This window comes from Cervus canadensis, chromosome 7, assembly GCF_019320065.1.
Source record: "Cervus canadensis isolate Bull #8, Minnesota chromosome 7, ASM1932006v1, whole genome shotgun sequence".
In the NCBI taxonomy this organism is placed as follows: domain Eukaryota; kingdom Metazoa; phylum Chordata; class Mammalia; order Artiodactyla; family Cervidae; genus Cervus; species Cervus canadensis.
This window is the reverse complement of record NC_057392.1, coordinates 23989767-24011840: the sequence shown is the minus strand read 5'-3', so window position 1 is coordinate 24011840 and position 22074 is coordinate 23989767. Positions and strand designations below refer to the sequence as shown.

The 22074-nt window shown below is 43.4% G+C and overlaps 1 protein-coding gene across 1 annotated transcript; it reads left to right on the top strand.

Moving 5' to 3' along the window:
• Positions 1-9459: 9459 nt before the first annotated feature.
• LOC122445457 lies at positions 9460-13063 on the top strand. The gene is made up of 2 exons (XM_043474674.1): positions 9460-12070; positions 12320-13063. Exon 1 carries the CDS (start codon positions 10229-10231, stop codon positions 12011-12013), a length of 1785 nt encoding a protein of 594 aa, XP_043330609.1. The 5' UTR covers positions 9460-10228; the 3' UTR covers positions 12014-12070; positions 12320-13063.
• Positions 13064-22074: the final 9011 nt, after the last annotated feature.

Genomic DNA, 22074 nt, shown 5'->3' with positions numbered 1-22074 from the left:
AGTGGGATTTCCCCTACTTACTCTATTCACAATAGGAGTTTACTGTGTCTCCCCCTGAGTGGACTATCATTCAAAAACTTTCCCTCTGTTTTATCTTCTTCTCCATAGTTCTTGTTTTTGGAGGCATGGCCCACCTCTTACTGTGATCAGCCTAGATGAATCCATTACCTACTTTCCTTCACATAGTAACACAAGCCCTTACTTTTCCTAGAAACACCATTGTTACCGATCTCCCCTTACTCCTTGACTTTATAATCGATCTTTGGCTCTAGGGAGATTTTATAGAGTTCACACCAACCCAAATTTATTTCTACACCTGGATTTTTATTTTTATCATTTTTTCCCCTTATACATGAGACATCACATCATGATTTTACTCTTACTCTCTTCTTTTACAGTCCAAACTTCACATTAATACCCTGCCCCCAAACCAGCCTACCTATTCAGAACACCAAATCTGACCCATTGTTTACTCAATACCTCAAACCTGACCCTGGCCAGTAATTGTTGGATTTGCTTATCTATCTCCTCACCCGGAGGATTGGCACTCCCCATTTCTAACTTTCAGCCCATGTTTAATACATCTTTTTTCAAAATTTCTTCAGGACCACTTACAAGCCTTCACCAACTGAACTACCCATGAGCTACTTCTAACTCACTCAGATTATCAAAAACTTCGACCCCACACAAATCCCCTTGACCCACATTTCAACCTTTTCTTATCTCACCCCCATGACGCCTCTGTCCCACAAGAAGCAGTTACAGAAGATTGACCTTCGGCCCTTATCCTAAATCAAAAAGGCTAGGATGATAGGGGCCTCCTTGATAAGATGGCTCATTATGTCGACCTCACAAAGAAAGAATAAAACCACAGTGATCCAAAAGACTGACCAAATTGCCCAAATGGCATGCTGTTTTCTCACTGGCGCCTATCTTTTCAAAGGTGCAAGACCCCCAGAATCCAGACCTCTGGCTACATGACCATCCCTTGAGAGAATTTTTCATTGGTGGGGTATAAGAAGGACCCGTCAGAAAGGGAGGACGCTGGTTCTCCTTAAGAGCCAGTCACCCTCTCTTTTCCCGCTAATAAATTTCCCTTTTCTTGCCAGGTGGCCCAGCTTGCTTCTCTTTCTCTCCACTTGCCTTACAAATATCACACAAAAATTATACAAAATATCATACTACTAGGGCACTACAGATTAAAATCATGAGATATCACACCACACCAATTTGGACTGCTTAACTCCATATATATAACAATATCAACTGCTACAGGGTGAAGAACAACAGGAACTTTCCCTCACTGCTGGTAGGATGTATGTACAGCCACTTTGTAAGACAGTTGGGTAGTTTTTTCCAAAGCTAAGAGGTCTCACCTTGGGGTCCAACAATCGTGCTTTCCGTATTTAGTCAACTGCTTTGAACATCTATCTCCCAATTCAAGCAGAGATGCAATCATGCACAGCAACACTATCCATAATTGCTAAAAACTTGAAGAAATCAGTATATCCTTCAAAAGATGAACGTATAAGCAAATTGGGTTACATCCATGTCAAGGCAAGTAGAATATGCTACCCCAAAATATACCTCTCTGATATAAAGATTCTCTCAGTCTGAGGATTATTTCACAAAAAAAGAAAAAGAATCTCAGAATTTCTGCTCAGAAAACTGAGCAGAGATTGCCCTTTTGTGATGGACTTTTACAATAGAGAAATCTCCATATTTAAGGACTGTCCCTCTTTGCACCGGAAATAGAAGGATGATTAAATCTCACATAGAGATTTGATGGTGGAGGAGTTCTGATTTCAATCTGCAAACAATCATACACTTCTTTTCTGTGTTTTGCATGATGACCTGCCCAAACAGACTTCCTCCATTCCCCAAGGTCTTTCTTTTGTTTGTATCCTAAAATGGTATTTGAAGTGATGGCTTTGGACATTTCAGGGAGTGATTCAGTTTCCCTGGGTAGCTCTTCTATATATAGGAGGTATACATGTTATTAAACTGTTTTTTCTCCTGGTAATCTATTTTTTTGTTTGTTTTCCTTTTTTTTTTTACAGAAGAAGTCTCAACTAATAACCTACAAGAGTAGAGGAAAAATTGTTTTTCCTCCCGTACACATGCAATGGGATATTGCTCAGCAATAGAAAGGAATGAGCCATGAATCAATGGAAATACAAAGATAAATCATATCTGACATATTTATTGTTCACTCAGTCGTGTCTAACTCTTTGCAATTCCCCACACACCAGGCTTCCCTGTCCATCACCATTTCCCAGAGCTTGCTCAAGCTCATGTTCGTCAAGTTGGTGACACCATCTAACCATCTTGTCCTCTGTCATCCCCTTCTTCTGCCTTCTATTTTCCCCAACATCAGAGTCTTTTCCAATGAGTCAGTCATTCACATCAGGTAGCCAAAGTACTGGAGCTTCAGCTTCATCATCAGGCCTTCCAATGGATATTTAAGGTTGACTTCCTTTAGGACTGACTGGTTTGATCTCCTTGCAGTCCAAGGGACTCTCAAGAGTCTTCTCCAACACCACAGTTCAAATGCATCAATTCTTCAGCACTCAGCTTTCTTTATGGTCCAACTCTCATATCCATACATGACTTCTGGAAAAACCATGGCTTTGGCTAGGTGGACATTTGTCTGCAAAGTAATATCTGTTTTTTAATATGTTGTCTAGGTTGGTCACAGCTTTTCTTCCAAGGAGCAAGCATTTTTTTAATTTCATGATTCCACTCACTGACCATAGTGATTTTGGAGCCCAAGAATGTGAAGTCTATCACTGTCTCCATTGTTTCCCCATCTATTTGCCATGAAGTTGTTGCAGGAAGGGGGACCCCTTCCAGGGCCCGAAACTGGGCTCTTGTCTAACACTCGGAAATGAATTGTCCGAGGAGACACATGCTGACAAAGCAAGAGATTTTATTGGGAAAGTGCACCCGGGTGGAGAGCAGTAGGTAAGGGAACCCAGGAGAACTGCTCTGCCGTGTGGCTCGCAGTCTTGGGTTTTATGGTGATGGGATTAGTTTCCGGGTGGTCTTTGGCCAATCATTCTAATTCACAGTCTTTCCTGGTGGCGCACGCATCGCTCAGCCAAGATGGATGCTAGCAAGAGGGATTCTGGGAAGTGGACGGACAGGTAGTGTCTCCTCTCGATCTTTCCCGAACTCTTCCGGCTGGTGGTGGCCTATTAGTTCCGTATTCCTTATCAGGATCTCCTGCCATAAAACAACTCATGCAAATGGTTACTATGGTGCCTGGCCAGGATGGGCGGTTTCAATCAGTGTGCTTCCCCTAACAACTCCCCCCTGAGAGACTTCATACTCAAGATGCTTCTTGGGAATTGGGGCGGAGGTCTCTTTCTTCTGTAACTTCTTCCTGCTGTGCCTGGGTGTAGGCCTGCCTAGCAGAGCAGAAGTCTCTCTATACCTGACCTAAGTTGGGGTGTTTTATATCTGAAACCAGCTTTGACTCTTGTAATAACAGCAACTTAGTTTGAAACTGTCAGCGCCTCTCAGAGGTAAAATAGACAGGGGCCAAACAGGAGACCTAACAGGATGGTCATCACTGGTCCCCAGAAACAGGAGGCACTGCTGGGATGATTGGCTGGTGGTCAAGCAACAGAGCTGTGTTCTAAGAATCTTATGTTTAGTCTGACGTTACCATCTTCCACCTGGGTGGGGGCTCTAGTTCTGTAGAATAACTCAAAAGACATTGTTATGCATTTTTTTTTTTTTTTTTGAGTAGGAACCAGGACCCGTCTCAAGGCTGTACCACCATTTGATTGTTTCCCCTCTGTTTCTGTATTTTTTTCCTTCTCTGATTGGCAATTCTTTGAATCTACCCTTTGGAACTCAGGGAAGGTCAAGGAGGCTGAATAAAGCCTATATTTTACAGTACAGCAGATCTGTACTCCAGAGTTGCCACCCCTCAGAGTCCTGTTCAGTTTTATTTAGGGAACAGGGCAACTATGACTGTGATAACTTTTTGCCAAAATGGGGCATAGGACCGCCTCAGCTTGGAGAAGAGACACTGAATTGGAAGTATTCCTGAGTTCCAAGTCTTAGATCTGAGCCTTGTATGATTAAAATCTCAACCCCTTGGTCTGCCATTTTGTTGTAACATACCCAGTTAGTAGTAGCTAGAGAAGGGATAACTGGAGTTTTAATAGACAAAGTAAATCTCTTTCTTTTAGAAGAATAGACCTGAAATCCAGTCTGGACCTGGCACTTCAGGGAGACTTGTAGCCAGATGGCCAGTTGCCTAGTTTTATAAAAAGTAAGGTAGAAGTTTCTAGCTTCCAGCAGACATTGTTTTGAGAATGGTGGCATCTAAGCCTGACACGACTCAGAAAACTCAAGTGTTTAGCAATACAATGTCTAATCTGAAATTACACCCATAGTAACACCTGGTTATTTCCCAGGATGTCTGAACCATAGCTGAGTACTCTATTTTGACTTTTAATTGTAAAATTTTTTCTTTAATAGCCAAAGCAGATGGCACCATTAATGATGTCAGTGTTTTTCTAGGTATGAGAAGATGCAAGAATTGGGACTCATAAAATCTCTTGAAAAGATCTAACTATCTGAAGGCCTGTTCTGCCAGTTTTTCCCAGAGCACGGAACACCTCATTCTTGATCTTCACCCTGAACTCCTTTCAGGGCCGTTGGAAGTCAGCAGTTGCAGTGGCCATGATAGAATCGCTGTAGATGTAGATGGCAAGTGTCAATCTTCAGTTGGCAAAGCCCCTTTTTGCTCACAAACTTGACCACGACTTCGAGGGGGGCATTTCATGACCATTTTATCCCATGGTGCTGAGAATGTCCATTCTCAGGTTTGGCAAAGATTTTGTCGACTGGCCTCTCAATGTGCTGTTACTGGATTAGGCCATAAAACAGTATCTAAAATTCTCTGGACCACCTGTCTTACTAGCCTCTTGGTCCAGGAAAACATTCCCTCTTGTTGCTTTTTCTCATATCTAGAGTTACACTGTCATCATCATCGATTTCATAAGGAACTATATATTATTCTATCAGAGGCCCCAGTCACACATCTGGCACTGTAAGAAATAGCAATTCTGTAAAACAGGTGAAATACAAAGAACGTAGCCAGCAGTATTAGTCAAGTCACAAGTAAGACCTAAGAGCTTCTATAAGATGTAGCCCAGTATATCTCAGGTCATCTGACTTAGTCTACTCTGTACGAATCTTTATCTTTCAGGGAAATTATACATTGGCACCACCATCTATAAGGCACACAGCCCAGTTTTCTAGTGTTACTAGACTGATTATCTTTAGTATGATTTAATTGTTTTTAACACAGAGGAGACTTTAAACCTAAATTACCATAGCCTAGTGTTATCTATATAAATCTATCTCATAATTGTGGGAGATTTCTTTTTCTTTTGTTAAAACCTTTTTTTGTTGCTCTGATTGAGCTTGAGGAATAGAAAAAGGCTCAAATTTATAGCCAGAGTCAGAGTAGGCATTATTAATTGGCCCAGTAAGGGGATCCCATCTGGTAGTATCATAGTAACCTGAATATGACTATAATTTTTCCAAGTAAATTTCTTCAGGGCCAACCAGTTAGAGTCTTGTAGTAGAGAAATTTACCAAGGTAACCCAGAGCTAGACACATATAATTGGCCACAAACCCAACAATTGGATTGATTTTTAAAACTAGCATAGTATCAGGCCTATGATAGAAAAGCATTTGATTTATATACAAAGGTCTAAGAAGTCAAGAGAACACTATAAACGATCATACGAATCAGGTCCGGTATCTTGGACAAGCTGTCTACCTCTGATGTCGTTGTCTTCTCATCCTGGTGTACTGTAGTTTTTCTTGTTTGAGCATCATTTTAAGGTGAGATCAGGTCAGCTGTCTTCTCTATAGACCAATCCAGTGTAGGGGCCTTTGGAAATGGGAATTAATCTAAGAGTTAATTTCCCTTCAGTTTTATTCTGTATGAGCTAGTTAAGAGTACCTGATAAAAAGTCTTTCCATCCAGGTTGGAGACAGTCTCTTAAATTATGTCTTTTTTCAGTCCTGGTTGCAGGTTATGAGGCATCTGATCTTCGTCCAAAGATAGATTACTGAGACAAGCTTCAGAAACAAACTTTTACATTAATATCACATAACAGAATTGATCATAGACTTTTTATTTTGCTGAAACACTTATAGGATCTCAGACTGAACTTTTAATATAAAACAGGACTGGGAAACTCACACCAAAGGCTTATCACAGATTTTGCCTAATAAATCTAGGTGAACTCTTTTCTTTAAGGTCTCAAAAATTCCTTGAGATTTTTGTACCTGTTAGTGAGATAACCTTTTTAGCTCATTTGATAAACTTACTGGAAACTTAAGAGTTTTAAATTTCTGGAGGAGTCAGATAGAGAGAAAATACAATTGTCTTGTTTATAATGTGTAATTTTACCAAATTATTTTTATAATTAGTTTAAGAGGAAGGTTTTTTCTGTTCCTGGAAAATACACAATTTAAACCTGTAATTTCACAGATAGAAACCATAAAAGTTATAAGCATATTCGCTGGTTCATTCAGTCCTTTGTTAACTTTTGTGAAGTCATCAGGTTTTTCATCAGAATACCAAGACATATCAAAATGTTAAGAACTCTATATAATTTCTAGGATATCTGTATTAGTAACTTTTCATACATTATAACATGAGCGGATTTATTACTCATTTGATAATCTTTTTCATGTAATTTAACCAACCAAATAAACAGTTTAATATCTCTCTTTGGGATGTTTCAGGGGCCCTCTGAAACACCCCAAAGTTAGCTAGATGTCAAAGAAACTTCAAAAGAATTCAATTTAGGAAGTTTTATTGAAAAGATCAATTAAAAGCTTTAGAACATTTGGTCAGATTCAGTCAATGTTGATGGGTGTATCATTTAGCTTGTTGATATGTCACAATGGGAGCAAATACCAAGGTTCAAGGTCTAGTGAAAGTCAGCTCCGCCATCTTGGACCTAATTAGCTCTAACCAGTTTTCTTATGACCGTGTCATTTTAAACAAAATCTATTTATTTAACTAAGTGTAATCTAATTTTAGAAAATCTTGATCATGCATAACTCTTTTTAGTATTTTTTTACCTTTTTTTTTACTGAAAGCACACTTCCTGCTTCCCTTTAGCAACCAAGAGCTAACTTTTATATTAGCATTTTATAGATTGGTAAGCATAAATACCAGTGATAATTTCTAAAACCCTTGCTTTTTTAAAACATTTTAGGATGGCATCAAACATTATTCATTTATAGTCCCAAATCTCTTTAGTTTTTCTGTAAAAAGAAATCAGTGTTTAGTAGTAAGTGTTTCAAAATCTATTTCATTTGGAAATGACCTAATTATTTAATAGACTTTCAATACTTAGTTTAGCACAACCCTTAGAAATTCAAGTTACGCCAATCTGGGGAGACTATTGTAGACAGATATTTTTAAAGAATAATTATTCTTAATAGAGTTTATATATAAACTCATACCTCATTTACATTTTTTAGAAGTTTTTTCACTCGAGGTAATTTCTTTGTTGACAAACTTATAATAGGTATAATATTTAACTCATATTAAACCTAGGTACAATGAAAATATTCTACTTGATGTTAATTACTCTAAGACATGTCTATATTAGATAGGTCAACAAAAAACATTAATATCAGGTATTTAATACTGAATATTTCCCAGTTCACCTGAACCTGGAATTTATTGTTTAATTTAGAATTATTTGATTTGTAAGTGCTTACCTTTTTTAAGCCAATTAAATAGAGCTCATTTACAAATTAACCTAAAAAACATTACCCAGAGACAAAAACATACCAAGACATATTTAGACAGACACACTGCAAGATCTAGCTTCATTTTCTAAGTTTGGTCATGAATTAGATATTACAATATAAAATTTACTAGTTTATAAAAAAAAAGCTGAAATAAATAACATTTTTAAAGGCTTTTTTCCTTTTTTTCTCAGTCTCAGGAGTTAGAGATGGTCTAGATAAGTGTTCCTGAGAGCCCTGATCTCAAGGCACAGAGAAAGAAAATCAAGTTCTAACAAAACGGCGGCAGGTCTAAATGGTGGCCAGACAAAGCAAAATGGCCGTCACAAATCACAACACAGAACAGAGTTAAAACACACACATATAAACCTGGCAGTCCTCATCAGACACTCTCTTAAATACAAGAATACAGTCTCTCAGAAAACCTTTGATAGAGACACAAAACTTCAGATGTCTTCAAAGATTTCAAAAGGAGGAAAGGAAGCCAGGTTGAAAGAAGGGGGAGGAGGCGGGAAAGGGGGCAAAAGGGGTGGCCTTACAGACGTCTCCTGCCACCTGCAGACACCCAGGCGTTACGGGACTTTTCCCTGGGCTTCCAGAAAAGGGAGGACTGGAACTCGGCCCTACCAGAAACCAGACCAGAAAATTCGAGCTCTCTGCCAAGAGGAGGTGATCAGTCTCCAATCCTCAGCTCAAGCTGAGGCCCTTCGACCAGATTCCTGCATCCAGGACCGGGGGACTAGAAAAATGGGAAGGATAGGAAGGGCTAAGGAGAGGAAAGAGAGAGGGAAGGGGAGGGAGGTCAATAAAGTCTCTTGTTCCTTACCGGTCGGGGCACTCTGGCCAGTTGTCCGCATCAGGAGGAGACCAGGGACAAAAGGGTCCCAGTTGCGGCCGCTGGGTCTGGTCCATTGGCAGGCAAGCTGGCCCCTGAGTACCCCGAGTGGTCAGGATGTCAGTCTCAGCGAAGAAGATGTCCCTTCGTGGTCGCCATTTGTTGCAGGAAGGGGGACCCCTTCCAGGGCCCGAAACTGGGCTCTTGTCTAACACTCGGAAATGAATTGTCCGAGGAGACACATGCTGACAAAGCAAGAGATTTTATTGGGAAAGGGCACCCGGGTGGAGAGCAGTAGGTAAGGGAACCCAGGAGAACTGCTCTGCCTCATGGCTCACAGTCTTGGGTTTTATGGTGATGGGATTAGTTTCCGGGTGGTCTTTGGCCAATCATTCTAATTCACAGTCTTTCCTGGTGGCGCACGCATCGCTCAGCCAAGATGGATGCTAGCAAGAGGGATTCTGGGAAGTGGACGGACAGGTAGTGTCTCCTCTCGATCTTTCCCGAACTCTTCCGGCTGGTGGTGGCCTATTAGTTCCGTATTCCTTATCAGGATCTCCTGCCATAAAACAACTCATGCAAATGGTTACTATGGTGCCTGGCCAGGATGGGCGGTTTCAATCAGTGTGCTTCCCCTAACAAAGTGATGGGACCGGATGCCATGATCTTAGTTTTTTGAGTGCTGAGCTTTAGACCATTTTTTTCACTCTCCTCTTTCACCTTCATCAAGACGCTCTTTAGTTCCTCTTCACTTTCTGCCATAAGGTTGGTGTTGAAAGGTCGGGGCATGGCCCCGGGAAAGTGCTGCAAGGCAAATTCCGGAGGCTGGCTAAACTTCCAGGGGCTGGCCCCCTGCAGCCTGGTCCAATCAGGTACCAACACAGAGCCCTCGGACAATGACCACCGCTGTAGCCCGCGCTTTCTTCCTTATATGAAAAGACCTGGCATGGATGCCTGCCCGGACTATATAAACCCCTCCCCACCCCTCATACCTTGCAGACTCCCTTTGTCTCCTCACTCACCAGCCCCCGGGAGTTCTGCCCGAGAGCGACGCTTAATAAAAGGCCTTTACCACCAGTCCTTAGAGGTGGCTTTTTTCCTCCCGTGGCGTTTTTCCTAACATCTGGCGCCCCAACGTGAGGCCCGAGGTGAGGGCCCCCGGCACTTGCCGTTGAGGTCCCCTCGAGCTCCACCGCCGCGGAAGCCTCGGACCCAGGCGGCTGACCAACCCCCCGGACGGCAGGATACGGAGTAAGTCCCTTCGGCTTTGGGGCCTGCCCTCCCTGGCGATCACCTCCTAGGGCTCCGTAACCAGTGCGCACTTACTGGGCCCTCCCGGTCACCAGCTGGTGGGGAGACGTCCCCAGGGGCTGAGTAGACCTCCGGCTTCGGCCTCCGGCTCCGGCCTTCCCGGTCACCAGCTGGTGGGGAGACGTCCCCAGCGGCTGAGTAGACCTCTGGCTTCGGCCTTTCCGGGTCCCTGCGGTCGTGAGGAAGACGTTCCCCGCGACTACACGGACCTCCGGCTCCCCTTGACTTGTCCGAAGACGTTCGGACAGCGGGGGTTGCCTCCACGCCCCGCGGTCGCCATGGGATTGACAGCCTCCAAACCCGATCCCCAATACTCCACCCCCTTAGAGTGCCTGCTAGCTAACCTGCAGACTCTAAGGCTAAAGAGAGATATCCGCCCCAAGCAGCTCACTTTTCTGTGCTCACAGGCCTGGCCTCAGTATTCCCTAGATAATGGCTCACAATGGCCGGCCACAGGGACACTAGACTTTGACGTCCTCCGTGATTTAGATAATTACTGCCGGAGAACGGGAAAATGGTCTGAGGTCCCCTATGTTCAGGCCTTTTGGGTGTTACGCTCTCGCCCCATCCTGTGCACTAAGTGTGCTCCTAGCCAAATCCTACTCATCATGGCCCCCCCGACTCCACCCTCCCGAGCTAAGCCAACCCCTCCCGCCTCTGAGTCCTCTGCTTTCTCTGTTCCCCCAGAAGATCTGGTGGCCCCCCCTCCCTACGCCTCTCCCACGGCCCCCTCCCCTTCCTCTCTGGTTCCTACTCCCTCCCCTTCCACTCCGGCCCCTCCTACCTCTTCCCCCTCCTCTCCGGCCCCTCCTAACCCCTCCCCCTCTAACCCTACTCTGGCCTCTTTTGCTCCTGTTCCCGCCCCTGAGGCTTCACCGCCGGCCCCAGATTCTCCGGCCATTAACCCTATCTTGTATCCTCCCCTTCCCCCCGTCACTCCCTTCTCGTCTCTGGTTAGCTCCCACACTTGCTCCCATAGCAACCCTCCAGGGGCCTCCCCGCCCCCTCCCCCAGCCCCGCTACTCCCTCTGCGACAAGTAGCCGGAGCTGAGGGTCTAGCCCAGGTCCACGTCCCCTTCTCTCTCCAGGACTTAGCACAGATTGAGGCCAAGCTGGGATCCTTTTCCTCCAACCCCACTCAGTACATTAAGCAGTTTACTGGTCTGACCCGCGCCTACGCCTTAACATGGCTGGACATATATGTCATCCTGGGGTCTACCACCACCCCCGAAGAGAGGCAGGCCATTTGGACGGCAGCCAGGGCTAAGGCCGACCAGCGGCATAGTGCCAACCCCTCCCCTGAGCGCCCCCCGGGAGCTCAGGCAGTTCCTGACACCGACCCTGATTGGAACTACCAGGAAGGGGGTGGCGGCCAGCTGCGGGTACGCTATATGATAGAGTGTCTCCTTGATGGGATGGAAACGTCCTCTCATAAAGTGGTAAACCTCCTCAAACTAGATGAGGTGACTCAGGGGCCCGATGAAAACCCAGCCATGTTTCTTAATCGGCTGACTGAGGCCCTTGTTCAATACACCAGACTGTCCCCTGAGTCCCCCATTGGGGCAGCTACCTTGGCCAATCATTTTATCTCCCAATCCGCACCTGACATCCGAAAAAAGCTGGCCAAGGCCGAGGACGGCCCTCAGACCCCTATTCGAGACCTGGTAAAAATGGCCTTTAAAGTTTATAACGCCCGTGAAGAAACTGCTGAGGCCAGCCAAAAGGCAAGGCTCAAGCAAGAGGCCGAATTTCAGGCAAGCCTCCTAAACCAACAAACCCAGGCCTTAATAGCGGCCCTGCGGCTGGCGGCGGGCTCGGGGTCCCAAGACCCCCCTCCGGGGGCCTGCTTCAAGTGCGGCCAAGAAGGACACTGGGCCAAGATGTGCCCCAATCCGCGGCCTCCTTCCAAGCCGTGCCCGTTGTGCAAACAGCGAGGACACTGGGCTAGTGACTGTCCCCAGGCCTCTCGGGCCCCGACCTCTAGAGGCCGGAGACCAGAGCGCCCCAGGGAGACCTCCTGCCCTCCTCCCGCCTTTGAGCTGCTGAGCTTTGACGATGGCTGACATCGCCCAGACTCGGAAACCCCGATAACCCAAGCCAAGCCCAGGGTAACGCTCCAGGTAATGGTTAAAGTCTGGTTAATGCGGGGGCTACCTATTCGGTCCTTCCCTCTTTCAGGGACACTTTACGTCCTTCCCAGGTTTCGGTTATGGGCATTGACGGCCAACCCTCATGTCCGCTCCAAACCCAACCACCACCCTGTCAATTAGATTCCTGCCTATTTACCCACTCCTTTCTGGTCATCCCCTCCTGCCCTACTCCTCTCTTAAAAAAAAAAAAAATATATATATATATATATACTCTCACAGATCTCCCAGCAGGTGGCTACGGCCCTGGACATCGACTGGCATCTCCACATCCCCTATTGGCCCCAACCGTCAGGCCTGGAACAAAGGCGCAGACAGCTCCAAGAAAGCCACCTCTGGACCGGACTCAATGGTTTACTCCCATACCTCTTGCCCTTTCTAGGCCCTATACTCCTGCTGGTTCTGGGCCTCACCACAGGCCCCTGCCTCGTCCAACTTATTCTTCGCTGGGTCCAAGAAATAGCGCAGGCTGCGACCGGACGGGCCATGCTCCTAACAGCTTATACTCGACTCAATCAAAAAGACATAGACCTACTTCACAATCCTGCATAAGCTGACCTTTCGTCCCAGCTGGGCCCTACCCCTCGTCGCCCCCGTTCAGCAGGAAATAGCCAGAGAGAACCGGCGCCCCTTGTCCTATAACAAAAAGGCCGGATGAAAGGTCGGGGCATGGCCCCGGGAAAGTGCTGCAAGGCAAATTCCGGAGGCTGGCTAAACTTCCAGGGGCTGGCCCCCTGCAGCCTGGTCCAATCAGGTACCAACACAGAGCCCTCGGACACTGACCACCGCTGTAGCCCGCGCTTTCCTCCTTATATGAAAAGACCTGGCATGGATGCCTGCCCGGACTATATAAACCCCTCCCCACCCCTCATACCTTGCAGACTCCCTTTGTCTCCTCACTCACCAGCCCCCGGGAGTTCTGCCCGAGAGCGACGCTTAATAAAAGGCCTTTACCACCGGTCCTTAGAGGCGGCTTTTTTCCTCCCGCGGCGTTTTTCCTAACAGGTGTCATCTGCATATCTGAGGTTATTGACATTTCTCCCAGCAGTCTTGATTTCACTTTGTGCTTCATCCAGCCTGGCATTTTGCATGATGTTCTCTGCATATTGAGTTACATAAGCAGGGTGACAATATACAGCCTCGATATACTCCTTTCTCAATTTGGAGCCAGTCTGTTGTTCCATGTCTGGTTCTAACTGTTGCTTCTTGACCTGCATATAGGTTTCTCAGGAGGCAGGTAAGGTGGTCTGGTATTCCCATCTCTTTAAGAATTTTCCACAGTTTGTTGTGATCCACACAGTTAGCAACTTTAGCGTGGTCAATGAAGCAGATGTTTTTCTGGAGGTCTCTTGCTTTTTCTATGATTCAGTGGAAGTTGGCGATTTGATCTTTGGTTCCTCTGCCTTTTCTAAATCCAGCTTGAACATCTGGAAGTTCTCAGTTCATGTACTGTTGAAACCTAGCTTGAAGAATTTAGAGCCTTACTTTGCTAACTTGTGAAGTCAGTGCAACTGTGTGATAGTTTGAACATTCTTTGCCCATTTCTTTCTTTGGGATTGAAAAGAAAACTCACCTTTTCCAGTTCTGTGGCCACTGCTGAGTAAGAAGGGATGAATTATCTCTCTATGAGCTGAACAAAGGTGCTTTTGGAAAAACAGTCAAGTTTACAGTCAAGTAGAAGGGCAGTGTCCATACTATTAAGTATGATTATAAAAACAAAAACAACAAAGAATAAATGAAAGAAACAGTTTCCAACATGTAGTCAGAATTGGCTTTCTCCCTGCAACAAACAGACTCTGTAGACTAAAGGCAAAATGGATCACACATAAACTATGGGCTTTATTTTGTGGAGCTCTTCCCAAGGTACAGTAGCTAGCAGTGCTGAAACCTCTACACATGTCATCTGGAAAGGAGCGATAAATGGATAAATGGCAAATGGTGGGTACCAGGTTCCTCACTGTGGGAGCGGGAAGTTACAGATGAACAAGGGGGAAGGCCTCTGTCCTTGTAGTCCTGGATCTCAGCTTCCTGGGAGGATGATGTCGGGAGTTGACTGGCCTGGGGAACCACACAGATCTTTACACTGGGAAGGCCCTGCTGACATAGGAACAGGGCCATCTTTCCACCCACACCTGCTACAAACCCTCCATGATCTGCCACATGCAGCTTTTAAGACATTCTCCCCTTAGGCAGATAAAGGACTGTGAGGGTCCAACTTACCCATAAGCTGTCCCAGTGAGGTAGAAATTGTTAGGCAGTCAGTGTAGAAGTCAGAGCCTTGGTTCTTTTTCTAATTTCAATTTTCAATCTCTCACATAAACGTTTTTGGCTCCACTAGCCTAAAGCTGCATTTGTTCCAGTTTCCAGATATTCAGAGGAATGCCTCCCTGGTCTGGAGGGTCATAAAACATTCAGACCCAGGACACGACAATCATTACCTGCTGCTCAGTTTATCAAGGAGAAAAACTCCAGGTAGACAATTAGCTCATAAATGTACATCCAACCCCTAAATAATGGTCTGAGGTCTTAAGAAATGGTTGAGGGATGGTGTTGCAATGTCTGGAAAAACTGAGAAACTAGAGGATCCAAGAAAGCCATAAAAATGACGAATTGGATGTTGCAACATTTAAACTGATTGGTCAGAAAATACACACATCTGGCCCAAGTCAGGATTGCCTCACTGACTCAATGGACATGAGTTTGAGCAAACTCTGGTAGATAGTGAAGAACAGGGAAATCTGGAGTGCTGCAGTCCGTGTGGTCGCAAACAGTCAGACACGACTGAGTGACTGAACAACACCAAAGCAAAAATACTAGGAATGTTCAGGCCTGCTCACTGTTCTCTGTATCTTCTTTGTTCTCAGAAAAAGGAAAGAAAAAAAAACTCATTCCTCTTTTTGTTCCTTTTCACTGCAACACCCACACCCAGAGGAAGCCCCACCTTCCCTGGCAGCTGAGCCCAGACACCCAGGGCCTCCCACTTCCCTGTGCTCCAGTGACTGTCTGCTCCTCCCCCAGAGCCTTTGGCCAGTAAATTCCCCTCTACAGCCACAGCCCTGGCCCAAGCCTGACCCCTCCATCAGGACCTTCTAAACTCCCTGCCCCTCTGGTGCATCTCACACCCCATCTCAATGTGGTCTTTCTGAAGCGTAAACCAGACCGTGACTCTCTCCCACCTGTAATGCCCCATAGGTTTTCTCCCTTTGGTTGGGGTGTCTTGCCCTGTCCTCGTGAGGCCGTTGGCTCCTGGGTTCCCGAACACTGAGCACCTCAGCAGGACGCAGCACAAAACCCCAGAATGGGGCTGGGACTGCTGCTGCCTGATCAAAGAGAGCAGAGAAGGGTTTGCCAGCTGGGACACAAACACTGCAAGAGTGGCCTCTCCCTCAGCCATTACATCACCCCCATGGGACTTGAGGGAAGGAGGGACCGAGGCATGTGTTCGCTCATTCCTAAGCAGGACAGTATAGGTTCATTTGTGTCTCCCAAAATTTACATGCTGAACCTCTAGCCCCCAGGATCCCAGGATGTGGCTGTATTTGAAGATGGAGTTTTCAAAGAGCCGAGCAAGATAAAATGCTGTCACTATGGTGGATCCTAAAATCCTAAAAGATGATGCTTTAAAGTGCTGCATTTAATATGTCAGCAAGTTTGGAAAATTCAGTAGAGGCCACAGGAAAGAAAAAGGTCAGTTTTCTTTCCAATCCCAAAGAAGGGCAATGCCAGAGAATGTTCAAAGTGAAAGTGTTAGTCTTTCAGCTGTGTCCTACTCATTGCAACTCCATGGACTGTACCTTGCCAGACTTTTCTGTCCATGAAATTCTACAGGCAAGAATACTGGAGTGGGTAGCCATGCCCTTCTCCAGGAGATCTTCCCTATCCAGGGATCAAACTCAGGTCTCCTGCATTGCAGGTGGATTCTTTACTGTCTGAGCCATCAGGGAAGCCATGTGAATGTTCAAACTATCATACAATTGTGCTCATTTCACATGCTAGTAAGGTTATGCTCAAAACCCTTCAAGCTAGGCTTCAGCAGTACATGAACTGAGAAATTCCAGATGTACAAGCTGATTTTAGGAACGGCAGAGGAGCCAGAGATCAAATTTCCAACATCTGTTGGATCATAGAAAAACCAAGAGTATTCCAGAAAAATACCTACTTCTGTTTCAGTGACTATGAGAAAGCCTTTGACCATGTGGATCACAACAAACTGTGGAAAATTCTTAAAGAGATGGGAATACCAGACCACCTTTCCTGTCTCCTGAGAAACTTGTATGCAGGTCAGGAAGCAACAGAACAGGATGTGGAACAACAGGCTGTTACAAATTGGGAAAGGAGTTCGTCAAGGCTGTATACTGTCATCCAGCTTATTTAACTTACAGGCAGCACACATCTTGTGAAATGCTGGATTGGATGAATCACAAGCTGGAATCAAGATTTCCAGAAGAAATATCAACAACGTCAGTCCACAGGGTTGCAAAAAGGTGAACATGACTTAGTGATTGAAACAACAACACTAACCCATTCTAAATCCTAACCTGCACCTATACCTTGACCCCTGCCGTAACCCGTTAACCGACCACCTAATCCTTAACATCTTTTCCCTACAACCTAACACATGATCCCTAAAACCTAGTCATTAATCCCAAAAATCTAACCCCTAAACTATACCATAAAACCTAACCTATAATCTTAACCCAAACACACAAACTTTTATCCATTAAAACCAAAACAAACAAACAAACCCAGAACTATAAAGCTATAACCATAATTCACACTGACTGCTTTGTTGGTCTGAAGAACACCTGGCAACTCCCACTTAAGGATCTTGCATTTCTTAATCCCTCCTTCTGGATTACTCCTTCCATAACTCTTCACAGTTTACTCTTCGCTCCCTTAGTGTAAATGTAAATGGCTTTACTGGTGGCTCAATCGGTAAAGAATCTACCTGCAATGCAGGAGACCCAGGTTCTATCCTTGGGTTGGGAAGATCTCCTGGAGAAGGGAATGGCTACCCACTCCAGTATTCTTGCCTGGAGAATTCCATGGACAGAGGAGTCTGGAGGGCTACAGTCCATGGGATCTCAAAGAGTCGGACACACTGAGCAACTAACTAATGTAAACGTAGCTTTTCAACATGGACTAACACTGACACTCCTGCCCCTCCCTATCCTCTGCATTCCCTATCTTCCGCATTACCACATAGTATTTATGCATGTTCTAGTGTAACTATAGACGTCACCTGCTGTACCTATGGTTTGCTGTCTGTCTCCCGCTGGTTGAATGTTGGCTCAGATAGACTTAGCCTAATTTGGTCACTGATTCATCCCAAGCACCTAGGACAGTGCCTTGGGCATGAACACTCATTGATTACATCCCCTCTGACCACAGCCACCTCCCCTGCAGCACTCTCACCTCACCCCTTCCCCTCCATCAAGATCCTCAGGCCCCAGAGGCCTTCTTTCTTTTGGGGGTAATGTATTGCTTAGATTCTGAAGTCCTTCTGAAGCCCAGCTCTACCAACCAGATATAAGAGTCAATGTTTGTGAGCCTTAGTTTCCTCATCTGAGAAAGAAGGCTAATAACTGCACTTGAAAAACTTCAAATGGCTGTGATGATTGAATGAGTCAGGCATGTAAACCACTTAGGAGAGTGCTGAGCACATGATAAGAGATCAGTAAAGGTCAGCATTATTAGTCTTCTTTTCACATCATCTGCTTCAATATACAGCAAGGAGCTCACTGCATCATTGGCCAGGATTTGCAGCTCTTCTTAGCCATTGTCTTTCCAGCCCTCTCACCTAGTACATGATAAAATACTCAACAGACTATGGAGAAGGAACTTCCTCAAACTGATCAAAGGCATCTACAAAAACCTGCAGCTAACATCATACCTAATGACAAATGAATGGATGCTGTGCCCCTGAGATCAGGGACAAGACAAGAATGTCCACTCTTGCCAGTTCTCTCAGTACTGCGTTAAAGACCCTAATTGGAGCAATTAGGTAAGAAAGTTAAATAAAAGGACCACAGATTGGAACGGGAAACAGAAACTGTTTATTCACAGATGACATGATCTTATATATTGAAAATCCAAAGGAATCCACTAAAAAAAAATGGGACTAAGAAATGAGTTCAGCAAGGTGGCAGGATAAAAAACTTTATTGTTTTTTCTGTGCTCTGAAGTGAATTGTGTTGCCCCAAAATCACATATCAACTCCCTAACTTCCAAATATGCTGTCAAGCAAATAGGATGCTTTGTGAAGTGACTAAGATTAATGAGATCATAAGAGTGGAACTCTGACCCAATATGAATAGAATTGCTGTCATTATAAGACAGAAAGAGATGCTAGAGACCCTGTCTCTCTCACTTCAAAATATTTAGTACACAGTGAGAAAATGGCCATCTGCAAGCCAGGAAGAGAAATCTCCCTAGAAACTGAACTCTGTCAGAACCTTAATCTTGGACTTTCCAACCTCCAGAATTGTGAGAAAATAAAAATTTCTGTTCTTTAAGTGGCCCAGTCTGCAGTATTTTGCTATGATGGCCCAAGCAGATAACTTGCAAAGAAAAATAAGAAAATAAAATTTTTAAAAATTGCATTCATAATAGCATCAAAAAAGAATTAAGTGATTAGAAATAAATTTCAAAAAGGAGCAAAAACTATACTCTTAGAACTACAAAACTGTGTTGAAAGAAATTAAGTATGTAAATATGTGGAAAACATGTCCAGTGTTCACATATCAGAATGCTTAATATGCTAAGATAGCAATACTCCCCAAACATACTTCCAGATTTACATAATCCTATCAAAATCCCAAAATAATTCTTTGTAGAAATTGACAACCTGATTGTATAATCCCTGTGCAAATACAAAGGACAAGAATTGCCCAACATGAAAAGAGAAATGAAGTAAAAAGATTAGTACTTTCCAATATGAAGACATACTACAAAGGGACAATAGTCAGACAGTGTGGCATGGCAGAAAATAGAAAACCTACTGATGGAATGGGCTGGAAAGAACAAAAATACACACACATATCTATCTATGCTGAACATTTTTTCACAAAGCTGCCAAAACAATTCAATGAGAAAAGTAGAGAGTATTTAAACATGCATGCTGTTTAAAGGGATAGCAAGTCACCAACCAAGAAAAAGAAGGAAGCGGGGAGGAAGGAAGGAGAGAAATAGAGGAAGGGAAGAGGAAAGGGAAGGGATGGAAAGGAAAGGAAAACAAAAGAAGAGAAAAGAAAAAAAGTTGGCACCTTACTCTGAATCACATACAATGAGTAATATATATAAAATATCTCACCAATCTAAATATAGGAGCAAAAACCAGAAAGCTACACAAGAAAACAGGGCTAAATATTCATGATAACAGTTTTGCAGAGAATTCTTATATGAAACCAAAAGCATAAGCAACTAAGCTGTAACCACTATTACAGCCCCAACTGTACCTTAACCCCAATCTCAACCCGAATATGAGCCAGAGCCGTACCACAAACCTGGTGCTTAATCTTAACCCTAATCCTAACTGTAAACCTAACTTTAACCCAAAGCCAAACTGCAATCTGAATCTTAACCCTAGCCCCAAACCCAAACCCAAAGCTGAGCCCCTAACTCAAAACCCAAACCACCTACTTACATGAACACTTCTGCTGTGCCGTCTGCTGAACGTGTAGCCCTTTAGAGCAAAGGTAACTGTCAGAAGCTCTCCTGTTTGTCTTTACCTTCAGGAGGTACCTAAATCTTGGGAACTTAATTTTGGCCCCCTTTATTTTTTGATCTGCAACTCAGAGCCCAAGTTCACTTGTATGCTCAACAGTCCTCAGGACCAAAACAAATCTGATAGGTGTTGTGAGATGCTGTTTATCTCTCTATTCCTATTGTATCTTAAGTAGTTATTGTAAGTAATTATTGTAAAATTTGAAGACATTTCTGAATTGATATGCAAATGTGAACTTTTATTTATTTTTATAACTAAATATGAAATGTTTCTAACATACCAAAGTATAAAGCACACATTATATCATAGCTTATATTATATCATAACATATATTTCATATCTTAGTGTTGGGGTTAACTTACAATCAAAAGTAACCAGTGTTTCTTTGTGAAATTATCAATTTCTGTAATTTTATGATTTAATAATGTTTCCTATGTTACAAAACATTCTACATTACATATGTTACTGTTTTATAAACTTTTAAATCTTATATACATGACATCATAATCTAAACCTTCTTAGCTCAATTCAGTGGGAGCTAACCTGCTTTAACTCAAGTTATTGAAAAACAAGCCACTCTGTACTCAGGCACATTACTCCAGTGGTGAGAATACCACAGAGTGGTCATATGATCATTTAATTTAGAAAGAGAAAATTCTGATCCTTGTTTTGATGTAATTTATTCTGGAAATTCTATTTTCATTTTTAATCAGTAAGAAAGGACAGATGCTCGGGTAACATGATGCAATATAGTTACCAAAGCTCTCAAGTTGCCAACTGTTCTTGCCCACAGTAAATAAATAAACAGTGAGAAAGGCGTTGATCCAGTAAAAGAAAACAAAGCAGCTCACCAGCATGAGAATAAGTTTGGTGGCTTTAATTTCAGGAGAGCCTTGTGAAGACTGGGTGGTACTGCGAACATGCTGAGCTGTTTTGCGATGTCTGAAGAGAATATTCACCATGTAGATACTACTACATGTCATGAGAGAGAGAAGGAACAAATCTCGAGTGAATATTGCACTTAGAAATGTTGCTACTATGTGGTAATGAGGTGCATCAGTTTTACAATAAGCAGCATAATACCCAGATCTGGCATCAGTGATATTCCTGTTGGCCACATTTCTTAAGATGATCTCAGAATAAATGACCATGTTGATGATCCAGGAAAAAAGTAAAGAGGGTTGAATAAATGTAGAAATTTTTAACTTGAGCCAAACCCACTTACTATTACTCATAGTAATTGTCACAGCCTGAAAGATACTCTGGAGAGAGGTTGTATACAGGGAAATACTTCGAGTAACTCTCTGGATATAAACCACTGCTTTACATCCAATATCACCCATCTCAGGACTAATTCCAAAGGACAACAGTATATTTGGAACCCCTCTGCACACAAGTGACAGGGTGTTGGCGAAAGTTAGGTGGGCAAGAATCATATCTGTGGGCTTCTTCTTATGGGGGAGGATTAAAAAGATGTACATATACAAAATAAATAACAAGGAATTCCCCATGAGCCCAATACAAATTTGAAAAAAGAAGAAGATCCCAAAAATCTTGTCACTGGAAATCATTGTCTTTCAGTCTCTCTTAGATCTTCAAACCCAGGCCAGCACATCCTACAGGTAAATAATTTGATTATGAACATAAAGATTCAAAATAATTGTGATTGTGAATGTATCAAGCTTCCAGAAGCCTTCCTGCAATGAGTTAGTGTTCAGCTACATCAGACCTCTTAAGGGACCATCAGGATTTGTAAACAGCAGAATTTAATGTTTATAAAGACAGAAGTATTATATGTATTCACCATTTATTCCAGTCAGTTTCTCTTAGAAATGTTCCGCTGATTGTATACATCAAGAAACAGTTTAATTTAAAATTGTAACTCTTAACCTACATAATCTAATATTCATATCATTCTATGCATATGAAAAACCAGTAGCATCTATACAATGATATTCTTCCCAAATGTTTATTGTATTAAATAGTTCATTTTAGAAATAATAGTTACTGAAGCATATATAAATGTCACACAAAAATTCTGCCAAGTGAAACATATCTGACACTAGTTATATTTTATTGTCATGTTTTTATAAGTTTGACTAATACAATAAAAATTAAAGTAGATATTATGATCAAACTTAAAATCAACACCACGATAGAGATTACCTCCATCTTATCCTAAATCTCTTACCTGATGCAATGGGATCCACTGATTTGCTGAAACAGAAAAATTCAGAATCACCCGTCTCAC